The 22,501-nt window shown below is 43.1% G+C and overlaps 2 protein-coding genes across 5 annotated transcripts in view; one reads left to right on the top strand and one right to left on the bottom strand.

The window, feature by feature from the left end:
* Window positions 1–1,204: 1,204 nt before the first annotated feature.
* Window positions 1,205–16,021, bottom strand: THAP7 (THAP domain containing 7). Of its 3 annotated transcripts, none has more exons than XM_072426324.1 (7): window positions 15,837–16,021; window positions 9,347–9,453; window positions 6,884–7,091; window positions 5,632–5,711; window positions 4,292–4,447; window positions 2,968–3,093; window positions 1,205–1,946 (listed from the first exon to the last, which is right to left on the bottom strand). In XM_072426324.1, exons 2-7 carry the CDS (start codon window positions 9,424–9,426, stop codon window positions 1,289–1,291), a joined length of 1,308 nt encoding a protein of 435 aa, XP_072282425.1. In that variant the 5' UTR covers window positions 9,427–9,453; window positions 15,837–16,021; the 3' UTR covers window positions 1,205–1,288. The 3 variants fall into 3 exon arrangements, with proteins under 3 accessions (XP_072282425.1, XP_072282422.1, XP_072282424.1); XM_072426321.1 differs by lacking the exon at window positions 15,837–16,021 and adding an exon at window positions 10,667–10,752; XM_072426323.1 differs by lacking the exon at window positions 15,837–16,021 and adding an exon at window positions 9,624–10,639.
* Window positions 15,558–22,501, top strand: part of ZBTB45 (zinc finger and BTB domain containing 45) — a 20,784-nt gene continuing 13,840 nt past the window's right edge. The window contains exons 1-2 of one of the 2 annotated variants that reach the window (XM_072426320.1): window positions 15,558–16,022; window positions 20,597–22,204. In XM_072426320.1, the coding sequence (XP_072282421.1) occupies window positions 15,761–16,022; window positions 20,597–22,204 (1,870 nt within the window). In that variant the 5' untranslated portion in view covers window positions 15,558–15,760. The remainder of the gene's footprint in view (window positions 16,023–20,596; window positions 22,205–22,501) is intronic. The other variant, XM_072426319.1, reaches the window with a different exon arrangement.

Here is a 22,501-nt window from a genome sequence, read left to right as displayed (position 1 = left end):
ACTGAATGCCTTTTGGATGAACACCAATCATAAACTAGGTCCTCTCCTCCAACATCAGTACCTCACCTCATAAAGGGCTGAATAGACACAAAGCCCCCAGGCACAATGGAGGTTGTTACATCATATTAATAACCTGATGGGATTTCTCCCAAGCTCATACACAGTAGATGTGACAGTCAGGTGTCCACAAAATCCAATTTTAAGTTCTGCAGTCCTCAGAAAAAAAAACATAGGCTCCCGATGAGAATATGGAGCAGTTGTCTGTCTGCCTGGTTTGATTTTATTGTAAAACATTTTTGTTTACACGCCCATAGACTTCTTTCAAAGCAGAAGGGCAGCACAGTGGCTCAGTGGTCAGCACTCTGGCCTTTGCAGCTCTGGGTCCCAGGTTCGAATCTTGGCCAAGACACTATCTGCATGGAGTTTGCAGGTTCTTCCCACATCCCAAAAAACGTACAGTTAGATTAATTATTCAGTTGCTGAAACAGGCTTTGCACTTCAATGAGACAATTCATAAAAGAGTTGATTTACACCCCTCGTCCCCCAATAACCACCAAGAGTCCAACCATACCAGCAAATCTAAGCCTTAATGAAAAGAGAATCCTTAAGCAAAACATTTTGGTTGGTCACTGTTGTTTTTAGACTTTTGTAATGAAGGTATTAAATATGGAGTCCTATAATTTTAATGTAGTGCTCTTCTTTTTTTCTTATAGCATTGTATTTTTGTCATCAGTGAGGCAGGGTGATCCAGCAAACCTGGAATAGATTTCTTCAAAGTGACTTGCTAGCAAATGTTTTGAATCCTGCACCAGATCCATTTCAGGTTTGTTGGATCACCCAGCTTCACTGATGAAAAGTGTATCCTTTCCAGTCTTGGAGAGCTTTATTAAATCAGGCTCTATATTGGGAGGACCTGGGTGATCCAGCAAACTTGAAATGGATTTAGTCCAGGATTGAAAGCATATGACAATAGCAAGTGATTCTTAAGAAATCCATTCCAGGTTTTCTGGGCTTTCCCAGGAGAGTTTATCTTCTCCAGTCTTGGGGCACTTTAATAAATCAGACTCTTAAGTTAGGGGAAATCTCTAGAGACTTGGATAGCAGTAAAATCCAAAGGGATTTGAAATACTTGCCCACTTTATCTAAAACAAAACGTTTTAGCGCGACCTACACTTTAAAGCTTGAAACTGCGATATGATTGAACGACTTTCTACCAGCTTTAATTCTGGTTTAGTATGAAGGCGTAAAACAGTCCTTTGTACATACTCATAGCAGACCCAACAGGTCATTACACAAAGTCATTTATAAGCTGGAGCTCAAACACCTGCAGATGCTCTTTTAGCTTTTCTCGGACATCAGTCTGTGCACGCCTTTCCCGCATGTGTTCCTGCTGTAATGCAGAGATGCGGAGGCGAAGTCTCTGCTCCCTCCGCCTGCAAGCTTCCAGCTGTCTCTGAACTTTGGTGAGAGCTTCCAGTGCGGATTCTGCTCTTTTCTTCCAAAGGAGTGCATTCCCAACATGGTAGCTGTGCTCGTTTTGAATATAGGCGCCCGGTGGCTGAGGGATGCGCATCATGTATGTTGAAGGAGAAACAGGACGAGGCTGTTCTCTCATCCCTTCCGGGTCTGGGCTTACACAAATCTCAGAGGACATCTCTTCCTGTACCTGAGACAATTCTAAGTCTGTCAGAGGTCCGCTGATTACAGTTCCCACCTCAATATCTTCTAGTGTGGCCTCAGGATGCATCTGGTGGTCCACAGTGGTTGCTAATGCTCCTTCGGCTGGGGCAGCGTCTGCTGGAATATCGATGTTTTCAGGGCAGAGTCCATGGAAGTTCACCAGGTCTGCTGTTGGTACGCTGTCATACCTTCTAGGATCAAAACACTGGTTGTCCAATGGATCAGCATTTTCACAGGGGGTTGTTTGATTGCTTGTCAAGAAATCTCTGTTGATAAAATTATGACAAATATTAGCAGATTTTATTTAAAAAGTGACAGCTCGTGAACTTTTAGGCTGCAAGGTAAATTAAAACAAATGTCAGCTAAGTCTGGGTACACACATTCACTTTTTTGTCATTGGAAAGGATCTTTCAAGGGGGAGAACGATGGAGCGGCACCCCTCTGCACTCTCTCCCCTTCACTTGTAAAGCAATTGTTTGTGGTTTGGGGATCCCCGCAGGTTGGATCCATGTATGACGTCAGACGAGCGCTGTACAAATGCTAGATTCTTGTCTGATAGGAGCCCTGAAGAGATTATCAGACAAGAATCATCTAACCTGTGTACATAAGCCTTAGTTGTAGTTTGTTTTCTAAAAAAAAGCAAACACAGCCTGAGTATCTGCCATCTTGATATAAGGACCCTTGCTCTCTGTGTGGTAGCAGTGGGCCTACTACAAAAATCTGACATGCCCCCTGCCGGGTCACAGCAAGAATTCTCCATGCAATAAAGATAATTTTATTGCAATTTCAAGGGGGCTAACAAGCCCCGAAGGTAATATTACAGGGTCGGTGATAGGTTCACTTTATGAAAACTTTAGAGGTCATCACAACCGAGAACTTTTGGTTTCACATTACACAGGTAAAATTAGGGAACAAATGTTTTCTGATCACCCCCAACTCCGCATAGGACACCCATCATGGAGCAAAAGTAATATTGAGTGTTATGCATAAAAAAGAAAGGTTATGTGTTAAACAAAGGGTTACTGGTGATCTATTATTAGCCAGTATTGATATATAGCGCAAACATTATGTAGCGTTTTACGAAGTCCATTGTCATATCACGATGAAACACTTTTCATTTGCTCATACTGGATAAATCAGTGCGTTTGGTGTAATGTTGCCAGTAGCGGACATTAAATATATCAGACCTTCTGCCCAATTTTACAGGAAGCTTTCTTACATAGAGTAAGGGACCTGCACGTGAACTGATATTACAGATGAGCCATAGAAGTGAAGAGGGATACTCACAATTTCTTTTTTACTTTTGCCTTTGATGTTTTCTTCCTTTGAGTCCTAATTTTTTTTACTCTCTGAGGTTTCGTAGAAGCAGTAAATACTGTTGGAATGGCGTCTTCCTTCAGACGACGATAACCACTTACATAAAAAAAAAAAAAACATAATCCAGTTCGGAAAAAGTAATGCTTTGTTATTTGTTGTAAACATAGTATAGGTTGATTTCACTTTGGTATTACTTTCTATAATTTTTTTTTGCAAACATTTAATGCACAACACAAGATTTCTGGGGCACTGTGGGTTAGCTAAAGCCCTGGCTACTGCAACTAGAAGTTCAGAATGAGAACCTCATAATTCAAAAACATAAAAAGGAGAACCTTGAAATGTGATGAGGAGTTTCATCTGCTGTTTTAAAAAGAGAATGCGACATATTGTGCAGCATGTTTACTTGGCCTACAAACTCACCACAGGTTTCCAAAATATTTAGGGTACCAGCCAAAGGCGGCTACCCGTTTAGTACTTCAGTTCTTCTTCCAGTTTTTGTTGTGGTGCACCACTTCCTGCCCCAGCACCTCAATAAATAGTAAGGGGACAGATGAATGTCAAACACATAATGGAAATGTTTACCCAATGCCCATGTTGGCAGTTATATATATATATATATATATATATATATATATATATATATATATATATATATATATATATATATATATATATGACTAATTTGACAGCTAAACAACCCCTAGGGCTGTGGGTGAAGTCACTAAAGGTGCCAAAGTTACACATCTTTGGAGCACTTGGAGACAAGAACAAGCACCTTCAGGCTGTGGGATATCCCATAACAGTCCCTGCCTAGAGCTAGGTGCAAACTCCTTACAGGATCTGTTGTCAGGCTCCAGTTATTACTATGATTGAACACTATTTATATAGCATCAATACATTACACAGCGCTGTACATTAAATAGGGGTTGCAAATGACAGACAAATACAGACAGTGACACACGAGGAGAGGGCCCTACCCCGAAGAGCTTACAATCTATGTGTGGGCCTGAAAGGAGTGGCTTCCTATATAATCAATGGAAGACTACTAGAGCGTATAGGATGTTGTATGCACAGTGTCCTGTACACTTGATTCTGCAAAACCACTACATAGCAAGAGAAGGAGAAGGCACCCTGGTCTTCTTGTTCCCATCAGGAATGACGTATAGGCTTAAGCCAGGAACAAAAGGTATTTCAGATAGTAGGAATTTAGGGGCTTAACCCACTCAACCTGACTACCATTACTTGGTATATTTTGAACAGGATGTGATATTTGTTTTCCTTTTAATGTGCATACCTTACTCCTGTAACTTCAAAACAACTCTTCTCAAAGTGCCTGGAGCAGAAATACACATAATCAGAAGAGGGGTCCCAAAGCCCATCACCGTTCGGGTCCGTTCTTCTGCAGTTTGCAATCCACAGGTTTCTCCGAGGGTCATCTTTTCTTGGTAACCTTTAAATTAAGGGAATACGAGCACATCTGATTATACTGAAAGTGGAACTCTTTGTTTTTATTATTTTGAATCTCTTTCCCCTTTCCCGTTATATAAAAAAAAAATGTGATTAAATGCTTCAGCTTTGTCCACTTTGTTTCCTTCAGTCCTGCTTTGGAGTTTCTCCTGTTGTGTACGCTCACCCTCTAGGGAGGTAGGGTTCCATAGAAGGTTGGGCCCACAGGAAATAAGCAGAATACTAAGCCATTCTGCCCATTCGCTGTGGGCCCGACCTGTTGTGTACCCCTACCTCCCTAGAGTGTATGGCATCCTGCAGACTAGGCTTCCAGTACTCAATGTCCATGAGGCATTCACAAGTAATTACAGTCCAGAACTGGAAGATTGTCCACTCCATGCCGCTTTGGGAGAAGCTGCCAAAAAAACCTCAAAAATACTATGTATAGGATTTTTATAACTGTAATAAAAATAGTGTTGGTTATAGCCTTGCTGGGAACAGGTTTACTACGAATGAAGTTGGCACTCACATTCTGTTTGTGCCACGTTTAGTGATTCACTACCAAGATCCATTAGTTGTTTTTCCTTTGCAGTCTGCGTTCCAAAAACAATGGATGAAATCTATTTGATTGCAAGACCTAAACCAACATCAGATTTTAATAAACCCAATGCAAGGATATTAAAAACACAAAACAAAAAAAAATGTAGGACATACATAAATAGTTTTGTTTTGGATAAGCAGTAAAAATCTTTTGCTAGCCTTGATCTCCTCTTTAACAATAGTGGGGAACTTCCTGATGTGACAGTGCCAGCTTCATAGCTGTATATCTGCACTGTAAGGTCATCCAAGGCACTGCTGTCTGAGAAGATATAGAGTGAGATCTAGTGATGTCACATTGCACTAATCACTGTTCTCCTTGCTGGAGTGGAAGTTGTACCTTGGGCTTTATCATGTAAAGATCCCCCTGCTAATGTTTCATTTATCCTGTAGAGCTTTGCTTCCACTACTCTCTGTTGCCTCATCATAAAAGAAGGCAAATCTGACATGAGGAAGGAAGCAAATCCACAAACATGTCCACCTCCACCCAGAGACATGATACAAAATGAGGTGTGGAAAGTTATTAACTAGCACCCTGCCCTCAGATTTCTTTTTCATGCACAGTTTCTACAGTACAGAAACTGAGCTGACCTGTGAAACGAAATGTTGTTCTCCCTAGTCAGCCGAGAATCCCGAGCGGTGCAGCCAAGGGCTGAGCAGTGTCTTGGCATCTAAAATGCAAAGCAAACAAAATAATTAGCCTATCAAATCACAAGGAACCGAGAAGAATGAACTGTCACATGTCATTACACAGCCTTTAGTGGGATTATGTGTGATTGACTTATTCCCTAATGCACCATAGTAACACATGGCAATGATGCCTGGACAATGAAGCAGTGCATATGTCTTAATAGGTGCTGACCTGAGAGAAATAAGAGGGCTGTCATTGATGACAGTCTTATGGAAAGCTAGCTGACGGGCTGTAAATGTATGTAAGTCCTATAAATGAACTTCTCCTATTTTCTCCCTGTAGGTCTGGTAAATTTGAATTCCATCTACACCTGCCTGACATGCTGTGTTTTGTAGCACATAAACCCCCCTAGGGTTCTAATTCTGTCTGTATTTCCACGCAAAAAGCGGTAAATTTGTCGGAAAGAAATTTATTTTACATTGTAGGCCTATAATGCTTAGGCATAACTCACCGAAATAGGTCCAATATTTATTATTAAACTTTAAAATAAAAAACCCACAAAAATCTGTTAAAAAAAAAAATAGTAAAACATGTACTATAACTGTACAGTAGCATGTATAATAAATATAGAATGATATTTTATATATATTATATAAAGATTTATTTGTATTGGACTCAATACAGTCATTTTGTATTGAATCCAATACAAAAATTTTTGAATTTCCCACCACTTCTTCCGACCGCATCGACGTCACTGGGAAACCCCGGGAACGTCTCTGCAGTCGCCGGGGGAAGAAGACGTGTCCCCAGGAGCTGCAGGGACCAGCAGGATGCCTGGGGACAACAACGGAACAAGGTAAGTGTTTTCTTTTAATGTTTTTAGCGACCCTGAGCGTGACTTGGGATTACCGCATTTTGCATGGTAAATCCACCCCGAGTCACACTTAGGAATACCGCTAGGGGGGTTAATGTGTGTCACTTTATGGAACTTCAGTAATTTATTCAATGTTAGCCCAAGTGCAATTGAGAGGATGCAATGGGGTCCTGTTCATAATGAATGATACCGTGTTACACCACGCATGTAATGACCATTCCAGCCTTGTAATAGTTAAAAGAGTCTTAAGCTAAATGTCGATAATAAGAACATTTTATCCAATAACTGTATGGCCGCATAGAACATTCAAGAAATTAATTCACAGCAGGATTTGTTACCTTTGCAAGGCTGAAAGTTGAAAATATCATAGGGACTGCCGAGTCCCTCAGCCGTACCGTCTGACCAGTCCGGTCAAATTGTTTATCATGAAAGTGTTGAGAGCACAGAGAGCTGTGAACAGAGGGCGTCCATTCGCTTCCGACGGCAGAGTGAGAATGGGATACTGCGTTCACCCACAGAGCCCTCCGAGACTCTTCTTTAGGAAATCTAGACCAAGGAATAATAAATACATTATAAGTATCTTCATGTATCTGCTATACTTACAGCCAATTTCATCCGTACAATATAAGCTGCACATGTATGTAGTTGTTTGAACTTGCAGTGATATCCTGTACAGCAGACACTTAAATGGGTGCTGGGGAGGGAGGTGCAGCCAATGAGGGTGCTTGTAAACATAAATAATGAATATCATGAGGAAAATGAGTGGAATGAGAAGAATAAAGAAGCAAAATAAAAGTGAGCCTGTTTTTTTTATCCACTTTGTTGACAAATATGTTTACAGCTGGAGCGCCTCTGATTGAGAAGGTGGCTGCATTGTATAATGTCTCTATAGACAGGGCACACAATGCAGCACCCTATAGAGCCTCCCCCGACCCATTCCTACTAGTACTTCCCTGGTGTCCGCTCACTCCACAGGGAAGGAGGAAAGTAAAGGATGCTGCAGGGACCAGGGAATACCCTCTGCTGCACCACCTTTGCAATAATTAGTAACCTAGCTCTGGCTGACTTTTCTATCATAGAGTTCGGTCCATAAATATTTGGAGAGAGACAACTTTTTTCTAATTTGTACATTACTACAATTAATTTGAAATGAAACAACTCAGATGCAGTTGAACTCATAAGCCTCAAGAATAGAAAGGCTAGATTGGACTTTGCTAATAAAACATCTAAAAAAGCCAGCACAGTTCTGGAAAAACATTCTTTGGACAGATGAAACCAAGATCAACCTTTACCAGAATGATGGCAAGATAAAAGTATGGAGAAGGCGTGGAAGAGCTCATGATCCAAAGGATAGCACATGATCTGTAAAACATGGCGGAGGCAGTGTGATGGCTTGGGCGTGCATGACTGCCATGGCACTGGCACACTAGTGTTTATCCATGATGTGACACAAGACAGAAGCAGCCGAAGGAATTTTGAGGTGTTCAGAGACATACTGTCTGCTCAAATCCAGCTAAATGCAGTCACATTGATTGGGAGGCGTTTCATAATACAGATGTACAATGACCCAAAACATACAGCCAAAGCAACCCAGGAGTTTATTAAAGCAAAGAAGTGGAATATTCTTGAATGGCCAAGTTAGTCACCTGATCTGAACCCAATTGAGCATGCATTTCACTTGTTGAAGACCATAACGGACAGAAAGGCCTACAAACAAACAGCAACTGAAAGCCGCTGCAGTAAAGGCCTGGCGGAGCATTAAAAAGGAGGAAACCCGGCATCTGGTGATGTCCATGAGTTCAAGACTACAGATTGACATTGCCAGTAAAGGGGTTTCAACCAAGTATTACTAATGAACATTTTATTTTCAGCTTTTTAATTTGTCCAATTACTTTTGAGCACCTGAAATGAAGTGTTTGTGAGGCTTTCCTCACATGTTTATGAAATCTTTTTGTTCAACCCACTGAGTAAAGCTGAAGTTCAACTTCATCTGTGTTGTTTCATTAAAATTAATTGTGGTAATATACAGAACCAAAATTATTAAAAGTGATCCTTTCCATCCTGGCTCTGCCCAACGCTTCTGTCATAGTGATCTTCTCCATCCTGACATCAAAGGGGAGTTGGCACCAGGTGCGGCTTCTTTTAGGTCACATACACAAGTTCCTGTTCTGGCACCAATATTTTCTTGCGGTTTTGGTGACCTTGCCCATCTTCATTGGCCAGGCCATAATGAGCTATCTCCATACATACCCACGGGAGTCTATTCGGCTTGGCACATGATGGGATCATAAATCAATCTGCTTAGGTGCAGCTCAGTATACACTGTGGAGCAGTGTTGAAATGTCCATGAAACCTTGAAATAACTTTCAGGTCTTCAGGGAACTTCTTCTCCAATGACTATATCCAGCAGTACAGTACAGACCGGACATGGGGAAGATCCCCTATTGGTTGTCACCACAACAGGGGACCACATTGGAAGATTTCTCCTCACCTCTATTTATTGTACAGCACTGCATATTATGTTGGTGCCATATAAATACTGCTTATTAATAATAATAACCCCTGTTATGATGTAAGCTGAACATTTGAAATGTTTACATGAGAATTATATAGTTGTAGACATGGACGGTTGTATTTATCACATGTAATGTTTTCCCCATATAGTAATATATAAGGAGAGGCCTCCTGGCTGCTGGGAGCACCAATGGCATTCTCATCTCAGACACATTAAGCCCAGAATCTGGTCCAATGGCACTACATATATATCCGTAATGTACCACAAACCTACCCTGGGCACCTACCTGTGGAACGTGATCCCTTTGCGTTTAGTAAGCACTGTCTGGCGGTTGACACAGTTAGCAGCAGAGCATGACCGGACCATTTCTCTCCCCTGAGGCGGCGATAAAGCCTGGCGATATAGAAATGGAAGGAAAATTAAATTTATATTGGAATATTATTTCCTGTTGTGTCACCAGGGCAGCACGTGATGTTATAATCTTCCTAGCAGGGACTCAGAGGGCAACAAAAACCAAGTTTAAGCCCATGTACTTTGGAGACACAGAGTTGTCAAGCACTGACCTTGCTGGGTTATGGAAAGGAACAGGAACTGGGTTATGGAATCCCAGGATTCTTGTAAAGGGAACCTGTCATGGTACCTTTTCTCTGGCACAATTCACAGATGAAGGTTACCCAACTTATAGAAGTGCTGGTTCCAGGGCAGGGCATGTTACTCCCTCCGTCATGTGACCATACTCAAAACCAGAAATTTATCAGCCTGACCGGAGCCCGAGAATCCATCCGACCTTTGTAAAGAGACCCTGTCACCATTCGCAATTCACCTGGGGATCAGCTAGAAAATTTGACTTTGCAGCTCCCCTCAGAGGCTTCTCCTCTTTTGGGAGTGTCTATTTTCTGTGCTGGCCCAGCTCCTCTAATTGATTTATCCTATAAATATAACGTTTTATGCTGATGGAGGAGACGTGTCACTTCAGTCTGCTGCCATCACATCCAGAGGGGTGGCACCCAGCAGCAGTCTCAGGACTGTAAACGTCCACATAAAGGGACATTTTAGTAGTAAATAAAATATGTCAGGTCCCCATTCACACCTGCGGGGGACCACAACACATTGAAATTTGTCTAACCTGTGCTGGGGCTTTGCAGATGCTGCAGAGATTGATTTGTGTCCTTCACGGGGCCACATATGTAAGCAAAAAGTGTAGTACAAAGCAGAAGGGGCTGATTAGCTAATAATCTACGCTGCCTATGTTTCCCTGTCCCTGGGGGTCTCAGTGGTGTCCCCAAATGTCTGCACTGTGTCCCCAGGCTCGGGAAGTGAGGCAAAGTCCCCTCAGTGGGGTCACAGATGGAAATAAATGCCTGACAGACTCTGCTCTAATACAAAGTGTAGGCTGGATGTGAGCTCCTATAGAGGCCTGCTGGGACTTGTGGTACCACAACAATTGCCTCCTCCTTCCATAGTAAATATTATTGATAGGAGAACTTAGGGCTGGGGGGTTGGAGGTGTTGGGGAATCCCCCCACAACACATACAAGCAGGCTTCATTTCACACACTTATATAGCCCTCCCACAGCACAGTGTCCCCACCTCCCCCTCCACTATACCTGCCCGGTACATAGACCCAGAGATGCGCCCAGCTACACATCCGGGCTTCATGTGTGGACACTGCCCCGCCCCCGCTGTGTGTACACAGCCCCCGCCACACTGACCCCTACTGGTCGGAGGACAGAACGACAGCGCCTGAGAACCCTATACAATGTATCTATCCTATAGAATGCTCCCTACGCGCGGACACAATGTATCACGTAACCTGTGGTTTTTCTACAATGTGTCATGTGACCTGCGTTTTGCGACAATGTATCCTATGAAGGTTCTTCACAGACAGATACAATGAATTAAGTGACCTGTGGTTTTCTACAATGTGTCACGTGACCCGTGTTTTGCTACAATGTATCCTTTGGAAGATTCTTCACATACAGACAGATACAAGGCATTAGGTGACCTGTGTTTTGATACAATGTATCCTATGGAAGGTTTTTCACTTACAGATACAATGTATCACGTGACCTGTGGGTTTTTATACTGTCACATGACTAGTGTTTCTATACAATGTACCACGTGGCCTGTGTGTTTATCCATTTTATCACGTGACCTGTGTTTTCATACAATTATCACATGATAGTTTATTAAAATAGACCTTTCACCTCCTCTGTGTTTTAAGCCTATTACAAGGCAGCATTTGTATTGAAGGGAGAAGGATTTAAAGCCTTTTTACTGCCCTCTGGGGCAATAGGAATAATGAATAAATGCCCAATAAACGCTTGCTAGGCATGTTTTCATAGTTGTCTGTTCATGTACATTCATAGCCGTTTGCCTTGGCTTGCTCAGAGAAAATAAATATCTGTCACATGACAACCACCAGCCAATGAAAATGCTGACCGCTGTATACCTTATCAACAGGCTTGCAGTCTGTTGTTGAAGTTATACAGCAGTTTCATGTTCAACTTTAACCAGATTTGCTGAACTCTAGATGAATTGAATGGGGGCATATCAGAGCGACTAGTTACAGAGCTACAGGTGTCAGTAAAACGCCCCAGGGATCAAGAAAGTTTCAGGAAATTTGTGCAGAGCTTACAGAGATTTAACTGCAGGAGGCAGTACATGTATGAGGTATTAATAGAGATTGGGAGGGCAGAAGTGCAAGGTTCCAGTAAGTTCCCAGGTATGTAGTTGCAGTGGTATGAAAACACTCCTTTTGATCCTTAGGGATATCATGCCGCATGGCACCGCCTGATTAATGGGATTTCCAGTCCTTAGATGTTTGACATTCATTCATTTTTTTATCACCTGGTGATCCTGCCTGTAATACACTTCCTGTTCTTCTGTACTGTACTTACTGTACTATATCAGGACAACAGAATCTGGACAGAACTACAGAACCTCCCACCTTCCTATTCCTCATAACACAGAGCTGGATGCATCTGATAACAGAGGGAGGAAGTCACCAGCTTGCTGGAATTATGGCAGGACCAACAGTTCATTGTTAGAACTTGTATGAATATAGAATTAGATTGTTGAAGCAAAAATGAAAGGGGATCAGAGTAGGGATGAATATTACCCCCAACCTATCCAGGGCCAATAGGCTGCTATTTGAATCATGGTGGAAAAGGGGAGCTAGCATTACATGTGACCGTACCATGTGACCAGCCTGAATCTATCTAATAAAGGCAAGCAGCCAATCATGCTGCATGGGGACCTTCAAGGAACTAATGGGAGTGCGTGGGCTGAGCCTGGGGCTGGTTTGGAGCCCCATCTGCATTCTCTCCAATCTGCAGCTTAAACAGTGTCATATTTCATGTATTCAGATAGTCCTGGGTCTTAAGCTGCCTACACACGTCCAATTTTTATCGTTGGAAATGAACGACGAACGAACGACCGATTGGCCAAAAATCGTTTGTAAAAAAAATAACCAATGACGCCGACGAACGAGGATAGTCGTTGGAAATGAACGACCGGACCGGCGGATCGGATTGGACGACGATCGTTGACCATCTATCGTGTGAACGGTCTCAGTGATCGTGCATGTTCTGAGCATGCGCGATGAACGAACATTTGATCGATACAGGCTGTATTGTGTTAGTGTATGTGTGTGTATATATATATATATCATATATATATATATTCATATATCGTGTCGTTATCTCTATGTACAGGATCGGTGCTATATGATCGTTCGCAGATATCGTGCAGGATCGTTCATCTACAAACGATAATAATTGGAAGTGTGTACGTAGCTTTACCCATGGAAAAGCACAGATTTATTTTAGAACGATAAGCTAATTAAATAAATGACTGTGGCTAATTATTTTTTAAAATATTTCATTAAAACCAAACATATGATCCAGGAGTGTCACATGATACCTTCAGAGACATAAAGGGGGCGGGGCAATAGCCTTGGCTGACAACACTGAATGAAGACCAGGAACTGTGTTGTCAGCACAAACAGGAAGTCATCTCTATACTAGTGATCAGTTTTTTTCTGTATTTCCAGTTTTTTTTTTTAAATAAATGAATGGTGAAATGAGTGTAGTTAATTCTGTATTATTTATATTACTCTGACATACATGGTATAGATATGAGTAGAACTTCTCCTATATAAAGCATTGCTGACCCGGCCTGGATAATTCTAGATATATATTTCTGGATGTCATGTGATGCCAGCACAGATATAGATTCTATAGAAATAGAATGTATGCAGCCAGACTCATCCATCCTTCCCATTGCTCCTCTTCTGCTGCCTCTGTTTGTACTTCTCTTCATTGGCTTCCTATTCACCAGAGAGTCAAATCCAAGCTCCTGTGCTTTGCCTACAAATCCCTCCACAGTTCTTGTCCCACTTACCTTTCCTAAAAGAAAAAATACTCCCCTAGCTGCTCTCTTCGCTTCTTTAATTACCTACCACTGACTTCCTCACTCATAACCCCCTCACACGCACAGCTCCAAGACTTTTCTAGAGCTGCCACGACTCTCTGGAATGGTCTTCCTCCTCCTGTTCGGCTTGCTGCTAATTTATGGTCCTTTAAAAGAGCCCTTAAACCAATATTTTCATACTCACCTACCCGTCTTCTGTCTTGCAAACCCTCACTACTTCCCACCATTCCATACCTCCCCTCCTATTGTGTGATACTTCCCCCACCTCCTAGATTGTAAGCTCTTCGGGGCAGGGACCTCTCCTCCTCCTGTCTGTATCTGTCTGTCATTTGCAACCCCTATTTAATGTACAGAGGTGCATGTTATGTTGGCGCTATATAAATCCTGTTTAATAATAATATTGATCCCTGGCCCTGTATATAGAGCCGGCTGACATTCTATATGTTGTGTTCTGCAGTACTAAGCCATTAAACTACATTCAGCTGCCTCGAGAAAGGTTCCTTGGAGCAAATGGGTTTATTTTTGCTTTGCAGTAGCGTTGGCGCTCGTTTTTTCGGATGCCACATGCAACATCCAAGGGTGGTTTGCTGCTCCAACACCCTCTATAGACTTTGCTATTTGATTGCTTTTGCAAAGTATTTTCAGCAAGTTTAGGTGTTCTGGAGGTGAGAAAAAGAGAAAAAAATGCACTGCTTTGCAATGGCAAGCACATAACTTCACTAGTGTTTGCAAATGTCTGAAGATGATTACCAGGTGCCTGGGGGTTACCCTCGTCCTATTCGGCTTGCTCCTACTTTCTGCTCATTTAAAAGAGCACTCAAAACCCATTTTTTCAAACTTGCCTACCCGGCTTCTTCTGTCACGGGTCCTCTCCTCCTGTATCACTGTCTGTATTAGTCTGTCATTTGCAATCCCTATTTAATGTACAGCGCTGCGTCATATGTTGGCGCTATATAAATCCTGTTTAATAATATATAAATCCTGTTTAATAATACTAGTAGGGGCACCGGAGCTGAACGCTGAGGCTTTTATGTTCAGACTGGCGGTGAGGTTGCAGCACGGTGCAGTTTAATAACTATGAATTGTTCACCCCGGTATCTGTATATAATAGAAGGCTGGACCCTAATGGACACAGAGGAGAACCTTTGTCCAGCATGAGAATTCTAACTCTTCTCCTATTGATGGGAGTGATGGCACAAATAGGTGGCCTAACAGTACCCTGAAGGCTCTCCATGGCATTCCAGCTGCCTTGTTGTGACAACAAGGTAATTTCTACAATAGGCAACAGGTTATGTGATGAGGGTGGCATGTTAGATGATGGGGGGTATATATGTGATAGGGGGGTATGTTATCTGATAGGGGGTATATTATGTAATGAGGGGGGTATGTTAGTTGATAGGGGGGCATGTTGTGTGAAAGGGGGGCACATGTTATGTGAAGGGGGGGGTATGTTAGGTGAGGGGGAGTATGTTAGGTGATGTGGGGCATGTTAGATGATAGGGGAGCATGTTATGTGATGAGGGGGTATGTTAGGTGATGGGGGAGGGGCTTGTTATGTGATGGGGGGCATGTTATGAGATGAGGGGGGCATGGTATTTGATGATCTATAGACCCCCCCCCCCATTCCATAGCTTTGTGCTTCAATATGTTTGTAAAATTTATGTTGAGCAAAATATGAAAAATAGGTGATGGAGGTTAGTTATGTGATGGGGGGTATGTTATGTGATGGGGGGTATGTTATGCGATGGGGGGGCATGGGGCATGTTATGTGATGGGGGAACGTTATGTGATGGGGGGCATGTTATGAGATGAGGGGGGGCATGTTAGGTGATGGGGGACATGTTATGAGTTGAGGGGGGCATGTTATTTGATGATCTATAGACCCCCCACCCCCATTCCATAGCTTTGTGTTCCAATATGTTGGTAAGATGTATGATAGGTAAAATTTGAAAAAGAAATATAACTATAGGGCGCTTTTTATTTTTTCTCGGAATCCCTGGCACTGGGTCTATCCCCCGCCTGTGTGCTATGATAAAGCCAGACACATGGAGGATGGGCGGGGTATAGATAACAAGCTAATATGATAACAGTTATCTGTCCTTTGTCAGTCACTCAGCCCCGGAGCAGCAGCAGCACCGACACCACCCAGCCACCTCTACCGTCACCGCCGCCGCTTTTTACATTGGGCTTTCTTCTTTTTTATTTTTCTTCTCTCGTCTGTCTCTGTCGGGGGCGCCGCCGTCTGTCCCTGTCAATAAAGTTATTTCATGTCTGGCTGGAATGAGGAGGGCGCGTGCGCAGTGGAGCCAGCACGGGAATGGGCGCATGCGCAGCATTCCAGACCTGTCCGGGTCTTGTCTCCGCTCTTCGGCAACAACGGGCGGGGTAGCTATTCGCAGAGACTGGCGGCGGCGGACGGCTTTGCTTCCACACCCCAACCGAACCCCGGAGGGGAACGGACCGGGACCAAGAACAGCCTGACGGCAGGAGAGTGCGCGAACGCGCGGGTGCGCGCCCCCGGAAGACCTGGTGAGTGTGAGCGCGCATTGGGGGAGGGGTTTGTAATGTATATACATTGTGTACATTGTGTGTGTGCTATACATGTGTGTGTGTATGTATGTGTGATTTATGGGTGGTCATAGGGTGTGTAGCTTGTAAACAATGACAGTGTATATATAAATATTATTACTACACACATTTTATATTTATTTTATTTGCTATTACAAGTGTAAATAGTTTAGCCTCACATATACACAACTGGAAGGATGCCTGGCGTTGGTGAGTCTGGTAGCCGGTACACCTAATTCCTGCCCATGTTTAGCTTGGCGCGGTAATAGTTGGCACCTGGTGGATTGATTTTCTGAGCTGGGTGACACAGCCATCAGGGTACAGTCAGGCCACCCATTCGTGGCATTGCTTCCATCCATAGGAGAGGATTAGGAATTCTCATGCTGGACCTACCACATAGGTTTTCCTTTGTGTCCATTGGGGTCCAGCCTTCTATTTTATACATACACCAGGGTGCACAATTCATAGATAATAAACATATTCATTATTGTAAATGCCTATGAAAATTGTTTTGTCAAATTTATATCAGTAATACATTATAACCAGTGAGTAAGAATGAAGAAAGAAGTGCTCATCTAGGTAGCTCCAATGCCAGAAGCAGTCATTAGATCACAGTCAGGTCACCCATCAATAGAAGATGAGTTGGAATTCACATGCTGGGACCTAGCACATGGGGGTGTTCAGCAGTATATCCATTGAGGTCCAGGCTTTACCTACAGACCGGTACCAGGGTGCTCAATTCATAGTAATAAACACATTTCCCGTAATGGGAATCATAATTGTAGGAACAGCAAGGCAGCTCCGATGCCATGAAGAGCCTTCAGGGCACGGTCGGGCCACCCATTCATGGCATCGCTTCTATCAATGGAAGGGGATTTAGAATTCTTATGTTGGACCTGCCACATAGGTGCCCCATGTATCTGTCAGGGTCCAGTCTTCTGTTATATTCAGATATCGGGGTGGCCAATTCATAGTTATTAAGCGCATTTGCTATCATGTGAATTTGCCTGTCCAATTTACATCAGTCATATTATGTAAGAATGAACTGGGTGGCACAGCGAGGCAGCTCTGAAGCCATGGAAAGCCTTTAGGGCACAGTCTGGCCACCCATTCGTGGCATTGCTTCCATCAATGGGAGAGGAATTGGAATTTTTTTTGCTGGACCTACCTCATAGATGCCCCGTGTGTCCATTGTGGTCCAGCCTTCTATTTTATACAGGGTGGCCAATTCATAGTTAAAAAAAAAACATTTCCTATTGTGATCAATGCATAACAATGAACTGGTTGGCACAACGAGGCAGCTCTGATGCAATGGGCAACCTTCAGGGCACAGTCAGGCCAATTATCTTTGCCATTGCTCCCATCAGAGGAAAATTAGCTGGGACCCCCTTTTTTATGAATTTTATTTTGAAGGTCCATATCTATTACATGGTTCTGTCCCTAAGGGGGCTAAGGCTTCTTCACCTAAACCCCCCCCCCCCCCCGGGATGTATTGCTCCTGATAGGGGTCAAGCTTTCAATACTCATCCCTTCCTTGGCAGAACCGGATTACTACATTTAGGCTACATACACGTGGATCTGCCAGGACTGATTCGGGAACAACGAGCGCTGTACACGCCAGATTCCCATCTAATATCAGCCCTGAGTTGATTATCGGATGAGAATCGTCTGACATGGGTACGTAGCCTACCTCTGGGGGACTGACTTAGGGAGAGCTAGACCATAAGGCCAATAGCCTTACCTTCGTTGACGTTCAGGCAGCTAGGCTGGGACGACAAGTATCATACTAGTGTAACCCCCAAACCAGGGGTACAGACATCGCACACCTCTCACGCTGGACCTAGCACATAAGTTATCAGTGCCCTGTGTCTCCATTGGGGTTCAGGCTATATATATATACATAATATATATAAGTGGCATTTTTCCATGTGTTCAGTAGACAAAGCTTTATTAAAGCTCCCCAAGACTGCAGAATATAGACTATCATGGGAGAACCTGGGTGATCCAGCAAACCTGAAATGGATCTGGTCCAGGATTGAAAACATTGCCACCTAGTAGAAAATTATTTTTGAGAAATCCGAGGTTCTCCGATGATAGTCTATCTTCTCCAGTCTTTGAGAGATTCACAAAATTGGGCCCTGTGTATGTGATCTTTGGCTTATTGGCCCATAGTTGCACTTTGGTTTACAAAACGTGTCGGTCACCACTAGCAAGTGTAAGTTTTTGGTCACTGATGCAGCAATGAGCTTTCACTAAAGTTGAATACAACCTACATAAGGCTAACTGATGGGGAAGCTACAAGCAGAGCTGGTTATAATAAGCCTTACATCATTGGCTAGGGGTTAAAACAAGTGCACAAAGGAGATTCACCCAGACTGAATGTTTGGTAAATATCAGGTAAACTTTTTTTTTTTTTTTTTATCAATATGGGTGTGTGTATAAGTATATATGACTTGTCCTCCACCCAAATATTATGTGCAGACAGTATGTGTGCAGGAAAACTCATCTAATGACTGGTTAGCAAGGAACTTTTTTTTTTTTTTTTTTTTTTTTTTTACCGCAAACTTTTTTTTTTGTAAACTCAAGGCAGTGTACTTGTAGATGTTCAAATCGAAGGAGTAGCTTTATTTTCAAAAATGTGTTTTGTTTAACCCTTCAATCTACAGTAAAAAAATAAAATATTTATATGTTTGGTACAGCTTCGTAATCCATTAATTATTATTATTACTATTATATAGTGCCAACATATTACCTAGCGCTGTACATTAAATAGGGGTTACAAATGACAGATACAGACAGTGACATGGGAGGAGGAGAGGACCCTGCCCTGAAGAGCTTACAATCTAATCAATTTGGTATTTTCCCAGAATGCATTTCCTTTATTGGCAAATATTCACACAACTCCTAATACTCTGTTGTGTGCAGAAGACTCATTCCTGCCTAATTGTCTTATGTTAAGCTTTAGAGTTTGTCCTTTTCTCTTCTGCTTCACAACATAGAGGAGGACTAATCAGAAAGGAGACAGGGCGGCACTCAATTCTTCTTCTTCTATATAAATAATTTCTCAGTCCAAAAGGAAGCAAATATTCCCTTCCGCAGAGAGACAGATGAACTGGCAGATACGTCCACTGGAGGGAGCATTTGTATGAATGCCATGGCATTGCTAGCATGTAGGAGTGTAAAAACCATATCAGTATTCACAACTTGGATGATGTGAAATGTAAATATTTACTTTAATATATTTAAATAAGTGTATGTCCTCCTTTTGTAAACTTAATTTTGTGCGTCACTCTATCCCAGTGTTTCTCTGCTTTACCATGAAGCAACCCTTGAAATAACTTTTAGGTCTTGGGGAACCCCTTTTATAATTACTATATACACAGCTCACAGTATATTAGTGTGGTGGTCAGTGGGAAGAATTCCTCTTACATTAATGGCTATTAAGAAGTATGTTACTCTTACAGATAGCTAATAGTGTCACTTAAACTGACCTGAGAGGGACAAATTGCTCAAGGAACCCCTATCAAACTTTAGAGGAACCATAGGGTTCCAGGGAGCCCTGGTTGGGAAACCCTGGGAGCCCGGGTTGGGAGATCTATCCAGTCATTCTGTATATTGGTTGATCTTGCATACTTCATACTCGAGCTAGGAAATCATGTGAGGTCAGGCAGTTGATAGGAACAGCTCAAGCAACTAGTGATCAGAAATAAAAGTAAAGCTCCAACACTGCTGATCTTTGCTGCCTTTTTGAGCACCATGGCTAAAACATCTTCAGCATCCAGCATTCTTTTGGATGTGTCAGATGCCTAGCCTCCCTTCTGCCACTGTCTCCTTTTAATAACAGCCGAAAAGAAATCCATAGCATGTAGAAGCGGACTGTCTGATACATCTAGAAACAGTGTTCTGCCCAGCTCGTTTTAGCTGGGCTCACCACCAGCACTTTTCAGTAACCACCGGCTGTTTTTGGTTGTTACTGAAAACTTTGCTCACAATACAGGGACTGCCACCCACCTACAGTTTCTTCCCACTCCCCAGCTTGGAAAAATATCTGGAGAAAATACTGAAGAAGTGTTCTTCATGCTTATATTTTAGCTAGCAGTGCTTCAGGGGACCGTGCAGGTAAGGCTTTGATTGCAATACCCGTCTGTCCTGTATTGCAGACCATGATGTCTCCTGGAGCTACCTTGGCTGAAACATCTTCAACATTTGGAACATTTCTGGGTGTATTAGATGGACCCCCTCTACATACTGTGGCTTCTTTCTTTGTCTTCTCAGTTTGTACAGTACACAGTAGTGTAAGGAATCAAAGTTGCAGAGGACTAGATGTCTGACACACCCAGAATTTTTGTTGGATGCTAAAGATAGCATAGCCAGGGCTGCTTTAGGAAAGACACAGATTGGTGGTGCAGAATGTGTAAGTATTACTCTTTAACTTTGCAGCAGGGACTTTATTATTTTTTAAAACTCACAGTAAGTCACTTAAGGTCTGTTTTGTTTTACTGACTCGATATCTGTTCACTTATATCTCTTTGCAGCTAACTACTTATCATCAAAGATGGCTGACGCAGTTCATTACATCCACCTGCAGAACTTCAGTAAAAGTCTTCTGGAGACCCTGAATGCCCAGCGGCTGGGTGGTCATTTCTGCGATGTCACTGTGCACATCCACGACGCGACCCTACGAGCCCATCGCTGCGTTCTGGCAGCTGGGAGCCCGTTTTTCCATGACAAGCTTCTCTTGGGTTACTCTGAGATTGAAGTCCCACCAGTGGTACCAACTCAGGTGGTACAGCAGTTGGTGGAGTTTATGTACAGCGGTTCGCTGGTTGTAGCCCAGTCTGAAGCTCTGCAGATCTTAACGGCAGCCAGTATCCTTCAGATTAAAACCGTAATTGATGAATGCACGCAGATCATATCACAGAGTAGGGCAAACAAGCCTGTGGGTATGGCTGGGGCCATGGCACCCTGTGGACCTCAGAGTCGCTCTTCCATGAACAAAATCCAAGAGCAGCCCACTAAGGATCCGGAATGTTCAACGGGTTTGACAATAAGAGACACCAGTTGTTCCTTGCCATCTTCTTTACGTACCAATGATATGGAAATCATCTCCCAGATGGGGACGGTTAGTGAAACACCAAAGTTACTTTGCGCCTCAGAAGTTCGGTATAAGTTGAGAGATATGTTGTCATCGCAGCAGCGTCAGCTTCCAGAAGTCCGGGAGATGACGGTGTCAGAAGTTGAGCACGTCCCAGACAACGATGGCATGTCAACAGCTTACCTGACACAAGCAGAGGCGCCACAGAGCTGCCACAGCCGAAAACAGCGTCAGCCGGTACGCCTCCAGATCTCTGATTCTGTTCCTGTGATTATTAAGGATGAAGAGGAAGAAGATGAGGAAGATGATGATGGGACTTGCAAAGATGATATAGAGGAGGAAAAGGCAGCTGTGTTCACGGAGTGTAGTGGCGGATATACCAGCTGCAGCGAAAGCGAAAAAGTCAGAAGTCCTGACGATAAAGTCCGTAATGCAAGCAACGGACGAAAAGACTCCACGACTGGGCAGATGGAATTTTCTGCTGAGGGCCAGGACTTCTTTTCCAACCAGGATGTGTTTTCAGAAACCTTTATTCCTCCTTGGCAAAGTGAAGAGAACCTGTCAGAAAGCAATAGAGAGGCGTCAATGGACAATGCGGACAAATTTAGGTCAGACTGCAGTTTAGAGAGCTCGAGCCTTAGGAACCTGGCTGTAGTAGCTAGCTCTGACTTCAAGTCCAACCCTCCCTTTAATGCCAGAGTTGGGGAGTCCAGGGGGCTTCCGTTTGTGGCATCAGTCCTTCCTCGAGATATCAAGAACTCTGTCTCGGCTGCTGTGGCCACAAGTTCTTCCAGTATCTTCCAGTTCCACCTGACGCACCCTAACCAAAATCAATCTGGAGTCACGCAGGGTTTTTTCAGCGTGCAACAAGACGGCACCAGCAATGTTGTCCAAATGAATTCAAACATAGTCCCTGGAAACTTGCAGAATGACCAAACCCAGCGCCCGGGGCCCTCCCGAAACCCTGAACCGTCCTATGTCTGCAGTCACTGTCAGAAAACCTTTAGTTCCCGGAAGAATTACACTAAACACATGTTCATCCATTCTGGTAAGTGCTTTGTCAATATAACTCTAGCTTAAAGACCGATATAGCCTACAGTGTTCTCCCCAGAATTTTTTATCAGCTGAGCGGAGAGAAGATGAAGGCTAGTGGTCAAAAAGTTGGTGGGGCAACACTTGACAAATTTAGACTTCCCAGTTCTTGCTATAGGAATCCAGTAACCCCCTATAACTCAGAATTCTTCCATCCCCCTATACCTTGTTCCAAATTTGTAATGCCCACAAGTATGTCCCATTTTGCCATCATCTTTGTATTATGCCCAAACTAGTGTCCCTCTATTGTTAC

Source organism: Pyxicephalus adspersus, chromosome 11 (genome assembly GCF_032062135.1).
Source record: "Pyxicephalus adspersus chromosome 11, UCB_Pads_2.0, whole genome shotgun sequence".
NCBI lineage: Eukaryota > Metazoa > Chordata > Amphibia > Anura > Pyxicephalidae > Pyxicephalus > Pyxicephalus adspersus.
The sequence above is the reverse complement of the archived record's forward strand: the minus strand, read 5'-3'. Positions and strand labels throughout refer to the sequence as shown.

Coding starts and splice junctions, on each gene's coding strand:
- THAP7 (XM_072426324.1), bottom strand. CDS start 9,426: ATGGTCCGGTCATGCTCTGCTGCTAACTGTGTCAACCGCCAGACAGTG. Junction 7,092..9,346: donor AAAGGGATCACGTTCCACAG/GTAGGTGCCCAG, acceptor TCCTTGGTCTAG/ATTTCCTAAAGAAGAGTCTC. Junction 5,712..6,883: donor CAACTTTCAGCCTTGCAAAG/GTAACAAATCCT, acceptor TTTGCATTTTAG/ATGCCAAGACACTGCTCAGC.